The 15,714-nt window shown below is 45.2% G+C and overlaps 1 protein-coding gene across 1 annotated transcript; it reads left to right on the top strand.

Moving 5' to 3' along the window:
- Positions 1–10,930: 10,930 nt before the first annotated feature.
- LOC123061526 (probable protein ABIL1) lies at positions 10,931–14,440 on the top strand. The gene is made up of 9 exons (XM_044484655.1): positions 10,931–11,340; positions 11,481–11,563; positions 12,732–12,882; positions 12,961–13,060; positions 13,147–13,230; positions 13,315–13,387; positions 13,462–13,517; positions 13,669–13,757; positions 13,908–14,440. Exons 1-9 carry the CDS (start codon positions 11,215–11,217, stop codon positions 14,061–14,063), a joined length of 918 nt encoding a protein of 305 aa, XP_044340590.1. The 5' UTR covers positions 10,931–11,214; the 3' UTR covers positions 14,064–14,440.
- Positions 14,441–15,714: the final 1,274 nt, after the last annotated feature.

Here is a 15,714-nt window from a genome sequence, read left to right as displayed (position 1 = left end):
CCGGAGGTAAAGAATTATATATAGGAAGTGCTATTTCGGGCATCGGGACAAGTTTCGGGGTCACCGGTATTGTACCGGGACCACCGGAAGGGTCCCGGGGGGTCCACCGGGTGGGGCCACCTGTCCCGGGGGGCCACATGGGCTGTAGGGGGTGCGCCTTGGCCTACATGGGCAAAGGGCACCAGCCCCAAGAGGCCCATGCGCCTAGGGTTTCAAGGGAGGAAGAGTCCTAGGAGGGGAAGGCACCTCCTAGGTGCCTTGGGGAGGAGGGATTCCTCCCCCTTGGCGGCACCCCCCTAGGAGATTAGATCTCCTAGGGCCGGCGCCCCCCCCCTTGGCCCTCCTATATATAGTGGGGGAGATGGAGGACTTCTTACCTTGATCTTTGGTGCCTCCCTCTCCCTCTCCAACACCCCCTCCTCCTCCATAGTGCTTGGCGAAGCCCTGCCGGAGTACTGCAGCTCCATCACCACCACGCCGTCGTGCTGCTGCTGGAGCCATCTCCCTCAACCTCTCCTCCCCCTTGCTGGATCAAGAAGGAGGAGACGTGGCTGTTCCGTACGTGTGTTGAACGCGGAGGTGCCGTCCGTTCGGTGCTAGGATCTTCGGTGATTCGAATCACGTCGAGTACCACTCCCTCATCCCCGTTCTTTGAACGCTTCCGCTCGCGATCTACAAGGTACGTAGATGCATCTAATCACTCATTGCTAGATGAACTCCTAGATGGATCTTGGTGAAACCGTAGGAAATTTTTTGTTTTCTGCTACGTTCCCCAACACTCATGTCTATGGTTAGGAAACATAACCATCTTTGATCAACGAGCTAGTCAAGTAGAGGCATACTAGTGACAGTATGTTTGTCTATGTATTCACACATGTATTATGTTTCCGGTTAATACAATTCTAGCATGAATAATAAACATTTATCATGATATGAGGAAATAAATAATAACTTTATTATTGCCTCTAGGGCATATTTCCTTCAGTCTCCCACTTGCACTAGAGTCAATAATCTAGATTACACAGTAATGATTCTAACACCCATGGAACCTTGGTGCTGATCATGTTTTGCTCGTGAGAGAGGCTTAGTCAACGTGTCTGCAACATTCAGATCCGTATGTATCGTGCAAATCTCTATGTCTGCCACCTGGACTTGATCCCGAATGGAATTGAAGCGTCTCTTGATGTGCTTGGTTCTCTTGTGAAATCTGGATTCCTTTGCCAAGGCAATTGCACCAGTGTTGTCACAAAAGGTTTTCATTGGACCCGATGCACTAGGTATGACACCTAGATCGGATATGAACTCCTTCATCCAGACTCCTTCATTTGCTGCTTCCGAAGAAGTTATGTACTCCGCTTCACACGTATATCCCGCCGTGACGCTTTGTTTAGAACTGCTCCAACTGACAGCGCCACCGTTCAATATAAACACGTATCCGGTTTGCGATTTAGAATCGTCCGGATCAGTGTCAAAGCTTGCATCGACGTAACCATTTACGACGAGCTCTTTGTCACCTCCATAAACGAGAAACATATCCCTAGTCCTTTTCAGGTTTCTTGGGATGTTCTTGACCACTGTCCAGTGATCCACTCCTGGATTACTTTGGTACCTCCCTGCTAAACTAATAGCAAGGCACACATCAGGTCTAGTACACATCATTGCATACATGATAGAGCCTATGGCTGAAGCATAGGGAATACTTTTCATTTTCTCTCTATCTTCTGCAGTGGTCGGGAATTGAGTCTTACTCAACTTCACACCTTTTAACACATGCAAGAACCCTTTATTTGCTTGATCCATTTTGAACTTCTTCAAAACTTTGTCAAGGTATGTGCTTTGTGAAAGTCCAATTAAGCGTCTTGATCTATCTCTATAGATCTTGATGCCCAATATATAAGCAGCTTCACCGAGGTCTTTCATTGAAAAAGTCTTATTCAAGTATCCCTTTATGCTATCCAAAAATTCTATATCATTTCCAATCAGCAATATGTCATCCACATATAATATCAGAAATGCCACAGAGCTCCCACTCACTTTCTTGTAAATACAGGCTTCCCCAAAAGTATGTACAAAACCAAATGCTTTGATCACACTATCAAAGCGTTTATTCCAACTCTGAGAGGCTTGCACCAGTCCATAAATGGATCGCTGGAGCTTGCACACTTTGTTAGCTTCCTTTGGATCGACAAAACCTTCCGGTTGCATCATATACAACTCTTCTTCTAGAAATCCATTCAGGAATGCAGTTTTTACATCCATTTGCCAAATTTCATAATCATAAAATGCGGCAATTGCTAACATGATTCGGACAGACTTAAGCATCGCTACGGGTGAGAAGGTCTCATCGTAGTCAATCCCTTGAACTTGTCGAAAACCTTTCGCAACAAGTCGAGCTTTATAGACAGTAATATTACTGTCATCATCAGTCTTCTTCTTGGAGATCCATTTATTCTCGATGGCTTGCCGATCATCGGGCAAGTCAACCAAAGTCCACACTTTGTTCTCATACATGGATCCCATCTCAGATTTCATGGCTTCAAGCCATTTTGTAGAATCTGAGCTCATCATCGCATCCTCATAGTTCGTAGGCTCGTCATGGTCAAGTAACATGACCTCCAGAACAGGATTACCGTACCACTCTGGTGCGGATCTTACTCTGGTTGACCTAGGAGGTCCGGTAGTAACTTGATCTGAAGTTTCATGATCAACATCATTAGCTTCCTCACTAATTGGTGTAGGTGTCACAGGAACCAGTTTATGTGATGAACTACTTTCCAATAAGGGAGCAGGTACAGTTACCTCATCAAGTTCTACTTTCCTCCCACTCACTTTTTTCGAGAGAAACTCCTTCTCTAGAAAGGATCCATTCTTAGCAATGAATGTCTTGCCTTCGGATCTGTGATAGAAGGTGTACCCAACATTTTGTTTGGGTATCCTATGGAGACACATTTCTCTGATTTGGGTTCGAGCTTATCAGGTTGAAACTTTTTCACATAACCATCGCAGCCCCAAATTTTAAGAAATAACAACTTTGGTTTCTTGCCAAACCACAGTTCATAAGGCGTCGTCTCAACGGATTTCGATGGTGCCCTATTTAACGTGAATGCAGTTGTCTCTAAAGCATAACCCCAAAATGATAGCGGTAATCAGTAAGAGACATCATAGATCGCACCATATCTAGTAAAGTACGATTACGATGTTCGGACACACCATTATGCTGTGGTGTTCCGGGTGGCGTGAGTTGTGAAATTATTCCACACTTTTTCAAATGTAGACCAAATTCGTAACTCAAATATTCTCCTCCACGATCAAATGGCAGAAACTTTATTTTCCTATTACGATGATTTTCCACTTCACTCTGAAATTCTTTGAACTTTTCAAATGTTTCAGACTTATGTTTCATTAAGTAGATATATCCATATCTACTCAAATCATCTGTGAAGGTGAGAAAATAATGATACCCGCCGCGAGCCTCAATACTCATTGGACCACATACATCAGTATGTATGATTTCCAACAAATCCGTTGCTCGCTTCATTGTTTCGGAGAACGGCGTTTTAGTCATCTTGCCCATGAGGCATGGTTCGTAAGTACCAAATGATTCATAATTAGGTGCTTCCATAAGTCCATCAGTATGGAGTTTCTTCATGCGCTTTACACCAATATGACCCAAACGACAGTGCCACAAATAAGTTGCACTATCATTATCAACTCTACATCTTTTGGCTTCAACATTATGAATATGTGTATCACTAATATTGAGATTCAATACAAATAGACCACTCTTCAAGGGTGCATGACCATAAAAGATATTACTCATATAAATAGAACAACCATTATTCTCATATTCAAATGAATAACCATCTCGCATCAAACAAGATCCAGATATAATGTTCATGCTTAACGCTGGCATCAAATAACAATTATTGAGGTCTAAAACTAATCCCAAAGGTAGATGTAGCGGCAGCATGCCGACGGCGATCACATCGACTTTGGAACCATTTCCCACGCGCATCGTCACCTCGTCCTTAGCCAGTCTTCGCTTAATCCGTAGTCCCTGTTTCGAGTTGCAAATATTAGCAACAGAACCAGTATCAAATACCCAGGTGCTACTGCGAGGTCTAGTATCACATATACCATTTGTTCACCTTGTCATCCATCTTATCCACCAAATACTTGGGGCAGTTCCGCTTCCAGTGACCAGTCCCTTTGCAGTAGAAGTACTCGGTCTCAGGCTTAGGTCCATACTTGGGTTTCTTCTCTTGAGCAGCAACTTGTTTGCCGTTCTTCTTGAAGTTCCCTTTCTTCTTCCCTTTACCCTTTTTCTTGAAACTGGTGGTCTTGTTGACCATCAACAGTTGATGCTCCTTCTTGATTTCTATCTCCGCAGCCTTTAGCATTGCGAAGAGCTCGGGAATCGTCTTATCCATCCCTTGCATATTATAGTTCATCACGAAGCTCTTGTAGCTTGGTGGCAGTGATTGAAGAACTCTGTCAATGACACTATCAACCGGAAGATTAACTCCCAGCCGAGTCAAGTGGTTATGGTACCCAGACATTCTGAGTATATGTTCACTGACAGAACTATTCTCCTCCATTTGGCAGCTGTAGAACTTATTGGAGACTTCATATCTCTCAATCCGGGCATTTGCTTGAAATATTAACTTCAACTCCTAGAACATCGCATATGCTCCATGATGTTCAAAACGTCGTTGAAGTCCCGGTTCTAAGCCGTAAAGCATGGCACACTGAACTATTGAGTACTCATCAGCTTTGCTCTGCCAAACGTTCATAACATCTGGCGTTGCTCCTGCAGCGGGTTTGGCACCTAGCGATGCTTTCAGGACATAATTCTTCTGTGCAGCAATGAGGATAATCCTCAAGATATGAACCCAGTCCGTGTAATTGCTACCATCATCTTTCAACTTTGCTTTCTCAAGGAACGCATTAAAATTTAACGGAACAACAACACGAGACATCTATCTACAATGACATAGACAAGCAAAATACTATCAGGTACTAAGTTAATGATAAATTTAAGTTCAATTAATCATATTACTTAAGAACTCCCACTTAGATAAACATCCCTCTAATCATCTAAGTGATCACGTGATCCATATCAACTAAACCATAACCGATCATCACGTGAAATGGAGTAGTTTTCAATGGTGAACATCACTATGTTGATCATATCTACTATATGATTCACGCTCGACCTTTCGGTCTCAGTGTTCCGAGGCCATATCTGCATATGCTAGGCTCGTCAAGTTTAATCCGAGTATTCCGCGTGTGTAAAACTGTCTTACACCCGTTGTAGATGAACGCTGAGCTTATCACACCCGATCATCACGTGGTGTCTTGGCACGACAAACTTTGACAACAGTGCATACTCAGGGAGAACACTTTTACCTTGAAATTTAGTGAGAGATCATCTTATAATGCTACCATCAAACAAAGCAGAATAAGATGCATAAAGGATAAACATCACATGCAATCAATATAAGTGATATGATATGGCCATCATCATCTTGTGCCTGTGATCTCCATCTCCAAAGCACCGTCATGATCACCATCGTCACCGGCGCGACACCTTGATCTCCATCGTAGTATCGTTGTCGTCTCGCCAACTATTGCTTCTACAACTATTGCTACCGCTTAGTGATAAAGTAAAGCAATTACAGGGCGATTGCATTGCATACAATAAAGCGACAACCATATAGTTCCTGGCAGTTGCCAATATCTCCGTTACAAAACATGATCATCTCATATAATAAATATAGCATCATGTCTTGACCATATCACATGACAACATGCCCTGCAAAAACAAGTTAGACGTCCTCTACTTTGTTGTTGCAAGTTTTACGTGGCTGCTACGGGCTGAGCAAGAACTGTTCTTACCTACGCATCAAAACCACAACAATAGTTCATCAAGTTAGTGTTGTTTTAACCTTCTCAAGGACCGGGCATAGCCACACTCGGTTTAACTAAAGTTGGAGAAACTGACACCCGCCAGCCACCTGCGTGCAAAGCACGTCAGTAGAACCAGTCTCGCGTAAGCGTACGCGTAATGTCGGTCCGGGCCGCTTCATCCAACAATACCGCCGAACCAAAGTATGACATGCTGGTAAGCAGTATGACTTGTATCGCCCACAACTCACTTGTATTCTACTCGTGCATATAACATCTACGCATACGCACACGCAAGATCATGGTGATGTATAGCAACGAGAGGGGAGAGTGTTGTCCACGTACCCTCGTAGACCATTAAGCGGAAGCGTTATAACAACGCGGTTGATGTAGCCATACGTCCTCACGATCGACCGATCCTCAACACCGAACGTACGGCACCTCCGCGTTCAGCACACATTCAGCTCGGTGACGTCCCGCGAACTCACAATCCAGTAGAGCTCAACGAAGAGTTTCGTCAGCACAATGGCGTGGTGATGATGTTGATGAAGCTACTGTCGCAGGGCTTTGCCTAAGCACTGCTACGATATAACCGAGATGGATTATGGTGGAGGGAGGCACCGCGCACGGCTAAGAGATCAACAGATCAATTGTTGTGTCTATGGGGTGCCTCCTGCCCCCGTATATAAAAGAGCTAGGGGGGAGGCGGCCGACCAAGGAGGAGGGCGCGCCAAAGGGGGGAGTCCTACTCCCACCGGGAGTAGGACTCCCTCTTTTCCTAGTTGGAGTAGGAGAGGAGAAGAAAGGGAGAGAGGAAGAGAAGGAAAGGGGGGCGCCACCCCCTCCTTGTCCAATTCGGACTAGAGGGGGAGGGGCGCGCGGCTGCCCTTGGCCGCCCCTCCTCTTCTCCCACTAAGGCCCATTAGGCCCAATATACTCCCCGGGGGGTTCCGGTAACCCCCCGGTACTCTAGTAAATGTCTGAAACCTCCTGAAACACTTCCGGTGTCTGAACATAGTCATCCAATATATCTATCTTTATGTCTCGACCATTTCGAGACTCTTCGTCATGTCCGTGATCATATCCGGGACTCCGAACTACCTTCGGTACATCAAAACACAAAAACCCATAATACCGATCGTCACAGAACTTTAAGCGTGCGGACCCTACGGGTTCGAGAACTATGTAGACATGACCGAGATATGTGTCCGGTCAATAACCAATAGCGGAACCTGGATGCTCATATTGGTTCCTACATATTCTACGAAGATCTTTATCGGTCAAACCGCATAACAACATGTGTTGTTCCCTTTGTCATCGGTATGTTACTTGCCCGAGATTCGATCGTCGGTATCTCAATACCTAGTTCAATCTCGTTACCGGCAAGTCTCTTTACTCGTTCCGTAATGCAACATCCCGCAACTAACTCATTAGTCACATTGCTTGCAAGGCTTATAGTGTTGTGCATTACCGAGAGGGCCCAAAGATACCTCTCCGACAGTCGAAGTGATAAATCCTAATCTTGATCTATGCCAACTCAACAAGTACCATCGGAGATACCTGTAGAGCACCTTTATAATCACCCAGTTACGTTGTGACGTTTGGTAGCACATAAAGTGTTCCTCCGATAAACGGGAGTTGCATAATCTCATAGTCATAGAAACATGTATAAGTCATGAAGAAAGCAATAGCAGTATACTAAAACGATCAAGTGCTAAGCTAACGGAATGGGTCAAGTCAATCACACAATTCTTCTAATGATGTGATCTCGTTTATCAAATGACAACTCATGTCTATGGTTAGGAAACATAATCATCTTTGATCAACGAGCTAGTCAAGTAGAGGCATACTAGTGACAATATGTTTGTCTATGTATTCACACATGTATTATGTTTCCGGTTAATACAATTCTAGCATGAATAATAAATATTTATCATGATATGAGGAAATAAATAATAACTTTATTATTGCCTCTAGGGCATATTTCCTTCAATATATAGAAGAAATGCCTTGCTTTCCAGTTAATTCGCCTCCTTTTCCTCCATTTTCTGTAATGATCTCCTAGATGCCTTCCTGACACCCAAGAAACACTATATAAATTGAGTAGATTGGATGTGAAAGAACGAGGTGGGAAAGGACGCAGGCCGGCTTGGTTGGCCACTCTGTTATGTGCCAGTACAAGTTTTGGGTTCGAGTCTGCTTGCCAGCGAATAGTTTTTGCCGCTGGCTTGCTGGCTCACTCGGACTTCTGGCCCAGGAGACTAATTTTTTTTGTTGCGGACAAAAATATCGGATCCGTACGTTATTTTAGTGCCACCTCGTTAGCGGTCTGTCGGACTAAAATTAATCATGTACAGACGAAATTGCGGTGGTAAAAAGCAATAGCCCCTTTATTAGTAAAAAAGAAGAAAGAAGAAAGAAGAGAATATTGTTCTTCGTACCATCATACTAAAAAATTAATAGATTGAAAGTTTCTTGCAAGAAAAAAGAACTCATATGTTCAGAGTGTCGCACTCGCTGAACCTTTGGTGGGCTCATATTCAATAATGCAAGATGCACCCTCGTTTGACTGGCATCTTATTACACGTGAAGATGATATAAATATAGAAGGATGCTGGTGGTAGGATCATGGGATCAAATCTCGTCCAGCCAATACATAAATAGCATTAATTAATTCACCTACATGATGTGAGTAGAACGATATGGAAGACTTCACTAGGTTTTGTTGCAAGCTATTATAGCTCAAAGCGCAACATTATCCATTGCAAAAGTACTATCAACAGATTTTGCTATATTACTATTCAATTATATATGGTTTATAGGTTGTTTTGTGTCCTCTTGTCCTTTAATTGTATGTGTTTCCTTGATAAATATTACAACATCTTATATTAGGAAATGGAGGAACTACTATCATATATGAGACACCCTTTGGATGTCTTTTCTGAAAAAAGGAAATAAAAAAGCTTTGATGGTTCTTAAGCCCCACAAGACCTTAACAACTACTCGTATTATTATTTTTGCACACAAAAAAACTATTATTATTTTCATGGGTGTGTCTAGGCCTAATCTATATGTGATATAAACATGTCACATCTGTTAAAATATGCAACATCAAATACGACATCGACATCACCTCATCCCAGAACAAAGCCATTCCCCTCATGCGTTTGTTTCTTTTTCTTATTTTGTTTAAACAAGTCGATTGTCCTTGCTCATCTATTTAAAATTGTTTGCAAAAAAATATTGGTGAAATGAAAAATTCTTTGTATGTTTTTTTAAAATTTTATGAAATAAAAAATGTTTGTAATTTTTAAAAAGTGTGTGAATTAGAAAGGAATTAGCAACTTTGAAAAATGTTCACAAATTCAAAAAAACGAATGTGGAAAAGTTCATGATTTTTTTATAAAAAATAAAACATGAATTCTATTTTTTCATAATTTTAACAAAATGTTCATGACTTTTTATAAAATAGCTGGAAATGCAAAAAACATGAATTTTGTCTTAGTTTTGGGCATGCAACTGGCCAATAACCTTGCACCCGCCCTTAGTTGAAGTTTCATTACAGGCATGGAGTTGCATGTTATCGGTGGACTTGAAACTGAGACAAAAATAGGTTGGACCGAGTTACATGTTGAAGGTGAAGTTGCAACTGGGACAAAAATGAGTCAGTCCCCAGTTGTGTATCGTGGGTGGAGTTGCATCTTGAACAAAAAGCTTGCCTAGGACAGACGTACAACCACGACAAAAACTGGTCGGATTCTTAGTTATGTTTCAAGGGTGAACTTTCAACCGTAACAAAATAGACGGCTATGAAAAAAGAAGGGTAAAAAAACAGCTCTTTTATTTTTAAATATGTGCCACCCTTTCTTTTTTTAGTACATACACTTACCATTCTCTTTTCAATCACTTCTCTCCTAAACAAATACTACCTCTGTAACTTAATATAAGAACTTTCCTATGACGTTGTCAAGACAAAGTCTTATATTTAATACGAAGGGAGTAAGAATGAACAGTGCAGCCCTCAAGCGTGACAAACAACAACCTAAAAATGATCAAGAGACGACCCAGAACACATGGAACAAACTACGGAGATAGCGGCCAGCACCGCAACAACTTTACCAATGTGAGCATTTGCAACAAAAAATACAAATCTTAAAGTTTTGATTGGACGGTGCCTCCGCTCTGCTAGTATTTTAGGTAGATTTTTTTAGTCCTCGTAGGTGTATCGCTCAGGCGAATGGTGACCCTTTCTCTTTGAGTTTTTGTTCTGGACTCCTATAAGAAGTTCGCCTATCTAGATGTAGCCAAACGAAGATTCGATGTAGATTTCTATCATTTTCTTGGGATGATGAGGTTAGAGTTTCTCGTCATGTGGCAAGATCTGGTGTCAGGCACTTTAGATTTATTAAATGGTTCAACGACGACGACCGTGGCTTCAGGGCATCGGGGCATGTGCACGAAGACATCTCCGCTGTCATTGACAAGGCCAAGTAGACCCTGGTAGGGGGAGCGGCATAGCAGCGCGTCGGCGTCTTATTCTGGGGTAGTAGTGGTCGTTCAGGGGTAGCGGAATCTCGTATATTTTTTATTATGTTTCAGATGTACTTTTTTTTACTTTCGATGAACTTTTATAATAGATCCGATGCTTTTCGAATAAAAGAGATAACTAATTCTCCTTTTAGTACATGTCAAGGCCATAACTTGTTACGCACAAATTGCAATGTACAGCAACCGAACCCAAAGGTACCAACGCACCAAACATGTTGCAACCAAACAGCAACAGCCAAGTGCAGAGGACGAGCCACAGGACGGAGGAGACAAACTCACTTTTTCATCAAATCATCAGTGAATTTTTTTAGAAAGTACTAGCTCCCACAAAACACAGCCGAGAGAGATTCCCCGCGAAGGAAAAAGAGGCTGACAAAGCTTGCACTCGATTCCCCTAATCTGCTGCCGTCATTTGCCAAGTGCAACAGGGCCTGCGTGGGTGGGTGCTGCGCCCGCCGCACATTGACTAGAAGTTAAAGCGACTGGCAACCAACACGACCCCGTCCGCCGTCGCCATCCGCGCCCACCCTCACCACCTCGCTCGCTGCCCCGCCCCCACTCCACCACCTGCCTCCACTCCCGCACGCAGCCGGAGCCGGAGCGCAGCTACCTCCAATACGCGAGCCGCTGCTGCTGCAGCACCCGGCAGGCGGGACAACAGCAGAGGCGAATCGCATTCGCTACCTTGCTTCCTCCTGACGTGCCTTGGCCTCCCCGCTTCCCGTTCCCACCGACGACAGGAGCGAGCAGAGGACCGCGATGCAGCAGCCGCAGCTGCAGGCGCCGCCCTCGTGGGCGTCCGGGCCCGACCCCGCCCGCCCTGCTCCCACCACCTTCGACGAGGCGTCCATGGAGCGGAGCAAGAGCTTTGTCAAGGCGCTCCAGGTACGCCGCCGGCCAGGATCCGGGAGATCCCGCCGCTACCCGGCCTGGCCATCGCCTCTATCGGCGCGCCGACAGATCCGCGTTTTGCGCTCCCGTTTGTTAGGTTGGCGGTAAGTGACCTGCGTCTGTCGCGCGTGCAGGAGCTCAAGAACCTGCGCCCACAGCTTTACTCCGCCGCGGAGTACTGCGAGAAGTCGTACCTCCACAGCGAGCAGAAGCATATGTGAGCTATTCTTGTCTCCACTGCGATTCAAGTTCTAGCACTCAATTCTATTCTGTAGCAACTCGGTCGCAATTTCTTGGTAGTAATAACAACTTTGCATGTGTAGCAATCATTGTTTACTTGATGTTGCTAGCCGATGTTTTAACCAAACTTTATGCCCAGCTTCTATTTTGGTGTTGATTGGTTCAGTAGTATGCTAGTAGCATACTTGCACCCATCTACAGACGAACTAGGATCAGACAAATCAAGGACAATTGATTGACAAAAACTCTCCAGGTGTGGAGGCTTAAATGCGGAGACACCACTAGAGAATTAATCATGGGCAGTGAAGGTTGTAGGAATTTTGGATTTCTTTGCACAACTTTTCATAATTGTTTAATTCAGATCTGATATTTTAAGCCGTCGCCTGAGAAATAGTTACTCCAAATTGTGCAACTACTCGATTCCCATTGGATAAAGAAGAATCAACGATCAGAAACGTCCACCTAGAAATAAGAATTTCTTGGTCGACTTAGAAATAAAGGTTACCTTGTTAATTTTAGTTGAATGGACGCGTCCATCTTCTGCATCTGGCTGCACTGCAAAAGGAACCAAAGATTCTGTAAATATGGAAGAACAAAAGGCAGCATCAAGTTTCTGCTAGGTGATCACTGCACAGAAGTAGAACATGCAGCGAGAGGTTGTCTGATCATTTTTCGCATGTTCCTGTTATCAGTGTGCTGGACAACTTGAAGGATCGAGTTAGGTGTGGCGGAGATGCGTATGTTGAGATGGATGTGTGGCCACACGAGGAAGGATCGAGTCCGGAATGATGATATACGAGATAGAGTTGGGGTAGCACCAATTGAAGAGAAGCTTGTCCAACATCGTCTGAGATGGTTTGGTCATATCCAGCGCAGGCCTCCAGAAGCTCCAGTGCATAGCGGATGGCTAAAGCGTGCGGAGAATGTCAAGAGAGGGCGGGGTAGACCGAATTTGACATGGGAGGAGTCCGTTAAGAGAGACCTGAAGGATTGGGGTATCACCGAAGAGCTAGCTATGGACAGGGGTGCATGGAAGCTTGCTATCCATGTGCCAGAGCCATGAGTTGGTTGCGAGATCTTATGGGTTTCACCTCTAGCCTACCCCAACTTGCTTGGGACTAAAGGCTTTGTTGTTGTTGTTGTAGTGTGCTGGACAACTTGAAGGATTATGCTGTTAGGGCTCTGGTCAACGCGGTCGACCACCTTGGCACCGTTGCCTACAAATTGACAGACCTGTATGAACAACAGGTTTCAGAGGTCTCAACTGTCGAGCTGAAAGTAGCATCCTTGAACCAGGTACTGACTATTTTAGCAAGAGAATTTGTGCTGATAGAGCTGCAGGATTTACAAGTGACACTTACTTTCCATGTTCAGCAAGTCCTGACTTGCCAAACTTACACCGATAAAGAAGGCCTTAGGCAGCAGCAGATGATCGGAAACGCCACAAGACACCACAAACATTACATCGTACCAAGTAAGGACGTGTGATACAAACATTTATTTCTCAGCCCAAGAAACGATTATCACCTAATTTAACTTGTGAAATTTTCTCTGAACTAGCTGCGGGAAACAAAAGAACGCAGGCCTTTTCTGAGATGCAAACAGACGCCGAGTTTGACTTAAAGCCTAAACCTTATCCCTCAGGTGCCTTTTCTTGCTTCTGTGCGCACATTTGGAAGTTTGATGCCATATACTTAGTGTACTAATGCAAAATGTTTTCCTTATTAGAGAAGACTCTTTTCTGGCACTTGGCTTCAGAGAAGAACACCAAAACCAATGGAGAACACCAATCTGAATTAGGGTAAGTATGTCACGCCCATTTTTATACACTCTTCCGAAATGGGGTATTTGATTTGTTGTCATCTGCTTTTGCAGCCACGGGGAAACGAAAACTACTAAGCCTACATCCAGTGGTGGGTTCAACCTTACAGGTATTTAATTTATTTGGTTGCTTATAGCCCCAGTTGTGTGTTTTGCTTTTATGATTGGTACAAAGTGTATCTATCTAGGCAGATTTTTTGCATAGTTTATATCTGTGTGTACAGACAACAAGCATTTTATCTGAAACAACTTACATTTCAGGTAAGGAATTGTCCGTGTCTCCCTTGCCCAAGCGTCTGCAGTCAACTGTGAGCAGTTCGGACATTGTTACGCGTAACATTGGCATGAAGGTAAACCATGATATGATGAAATATGTGCTTAGTATTAAGACCTGTAATTCATTTGATGGTGTAAAACTTGTCTATTTCCCTCCACAGACAACCTATCTTGTGTACAGAACTCTTGATTATATATTGGGGTTGCCTGATTTGCATTTTCAGGATCAGCCTGGTGCAAGGCATTTGGCATCATTCAGTTCTCTCGACAACCCAAGAGGGCGTCAAATCCAAAAGGCTCCCGTCCGCACCAAAAGTATGCTAGCTGCTTTCTTTGTCAGGCACAGGTCCGGAAAGATGAAAAACGCCTCTGTTCGTTGATCAACTGCAAACCTGCAGTTTGCTCCTGCCCGCCCCACCATGAAGTACATGCAACAAACTCAGTCCACATCTCTTATATGACTATTTGCATCTTGTATGTTAGCGGTCTAGAGATAGACCTTATTTTGATGCCCTTTTCATCTATAAATTGATGAAAAAAATTATACAGATATAGTCAGTCTTAAACCATCGTGTCTAGTCACTAGGCAGAAGTTCCAGAAGTTTTCAGTATAAATGAATGAGATGGAATGCATATGGGTATGTCAATGGTAAGTTCCTTTCATTTATATATAGATCATAAAGCGTGTCTGTAAAGAAAACAATCGAAGATTTGTATCTCCTTGAATCAATGTTCACAGGTCTTTTTGCGTGGAAAACTATGCCACTGGTTTTTCAGGCATACTCACAGAGATTATTATTCAGTTGAGAGCGACGACGGGACCCTCCCGACCCACCCACCCCTCCTGTGTCGCCCCTGCAGGAGACGGGGAGGGAACCCTAACCGTCGTCGGCCATCCTCCCACTTACTGCCCCCGCCGCCACCACAAGGCGCGCTTAGGCAAAGTCTAGCCGCCGCCGGCGGCGGGCCTCTTCATCCCCTGGCGTGTGGCGCGGGTGCAGGTCGCCACCACAGGCCAGGGCTTCACGATTGGTGGGTTGCGGCGGTGCTCCGAGTGCCCTCCCGGCGACGACATTAGGTGGCATCCGTGATGCATCGGGCTGCTTGCTGGAGGGGCATGCTTGCCGCCACTTGCGACCAAATCTGGCGCGAGGTGTATTTGGCGGCGCGTGGCCGGCGGCCGCTGCGGGTCCTGGACGGTGGTGGCGGTTGGTCGTTGTCGGGGGGTTGGGTGTGACATATGCCAATGGATGGCTTATCATGGTGGGAGCGAGTAGAACGTCGCCGGTGCCTGGAAGCGGGATGAGGCGTAGACACGAACGCTGGCGTACTTTACCCAGGTTCGGGGCTCTTCTAGGAAATAACACCCCTAGTCCTGCTCTGCGGGGTCTTCGCATGATCACTAAGGCGCAAGTGGTACAATGGTGCTCCTTGAGCTGTTTGCTAGAGGTGGAAGAAGGCAGGCACGCTCTCTCCTCCTCTAGGTATGAGTCTAGTCCTAACAGATCCGAACCCTTTGCATGGGTTCCCTGGGGGGGGTTATATAGGCCTACCCCCAGGGGTACAATGATAATCCGGCCGGGCGTAGGACCCGGCTGTCAGTCTCTCTGGTCGTTGGCTTCTCCGTCGACTGCTGGGGCCCGCCGGCTGGTCTGGTATGGAGCCGACAGGCCGCCTCCGCCGCTCGCGGGTCTTGCTGGCTACAGATTACTGTAGCCGTGTTGCTAATGACGCTTGTTTGGTCAAGGAGGCGTGGCTACAGTGCTGCCTCCTGGTGGGAGATCAATGTAGCCACTCTGCATCTGGTCTGGTTAATGGCGCGTAGGCCCCCGAGGAAGGGCCAGGCCGGCTGCTGGGAGCCGACCTCCCTCGGATCCGACTGGTGTGTCCCCAGCCGTCTTCCGGGCTCTCGCTGACCGGCAGGGCCAACCATCTTCGGGCCGTACCGACAGGAGGTAGTGGGGACAGTACTCCTGACAGGAGTGACGTCAAGGGCAGAGTGGCAACAGTGCCGCGCCGGGCGGAGATCTC

This window comes from Triticum aestivum, chromosome 3A (genome assembly GCF_018294505.1).
Source record: "Triticum aestivum cultivar Chinese Spring chromosome 3A, IWGSC CS RefSeq v2.1, whole genome shotgun sequence".
Classification (NCBI taxonomy): Eukaryota; Viridiplantae; Streptophyta; class Magnoliopsida; order Poales; family Poaceae; genus Triticum; species Triticum aestivum.
The sequence above is the reverse complement of the archived record's forward strand: the minus strand, read 5'-3'. Positions and strand labels throughout refer to the sequence as shown.

What these genes read in the sequence shown, in the direction of transcription:
- LOC123061526 (XM_044484655.1), top strand. Translation starts at nt 11,215, where the DNA reads ATGCAGCAGCCGCAGCTGCAGGCGCCGCCCTCGTGGGCGTCCGGGCCC. An exon ending in GCCTAAACCTTATCCCTCAG is followed by an intron (nt 13,231 to 13,314) that starts GTGCCTTTTCTT and finishes TTTCCTTATTAG; the next exon opens with AGAAGACTCTTTTCTGGCAC. An exon ending in CGCGTAACATTGGCATGAAG is followed by an intron (nt 13,758 to 13,907) that starts GTAAACCATGAT and finishes TTGCATTTTCAG; the next exon opens with GATCAGCCTGGTGCAAGGCA.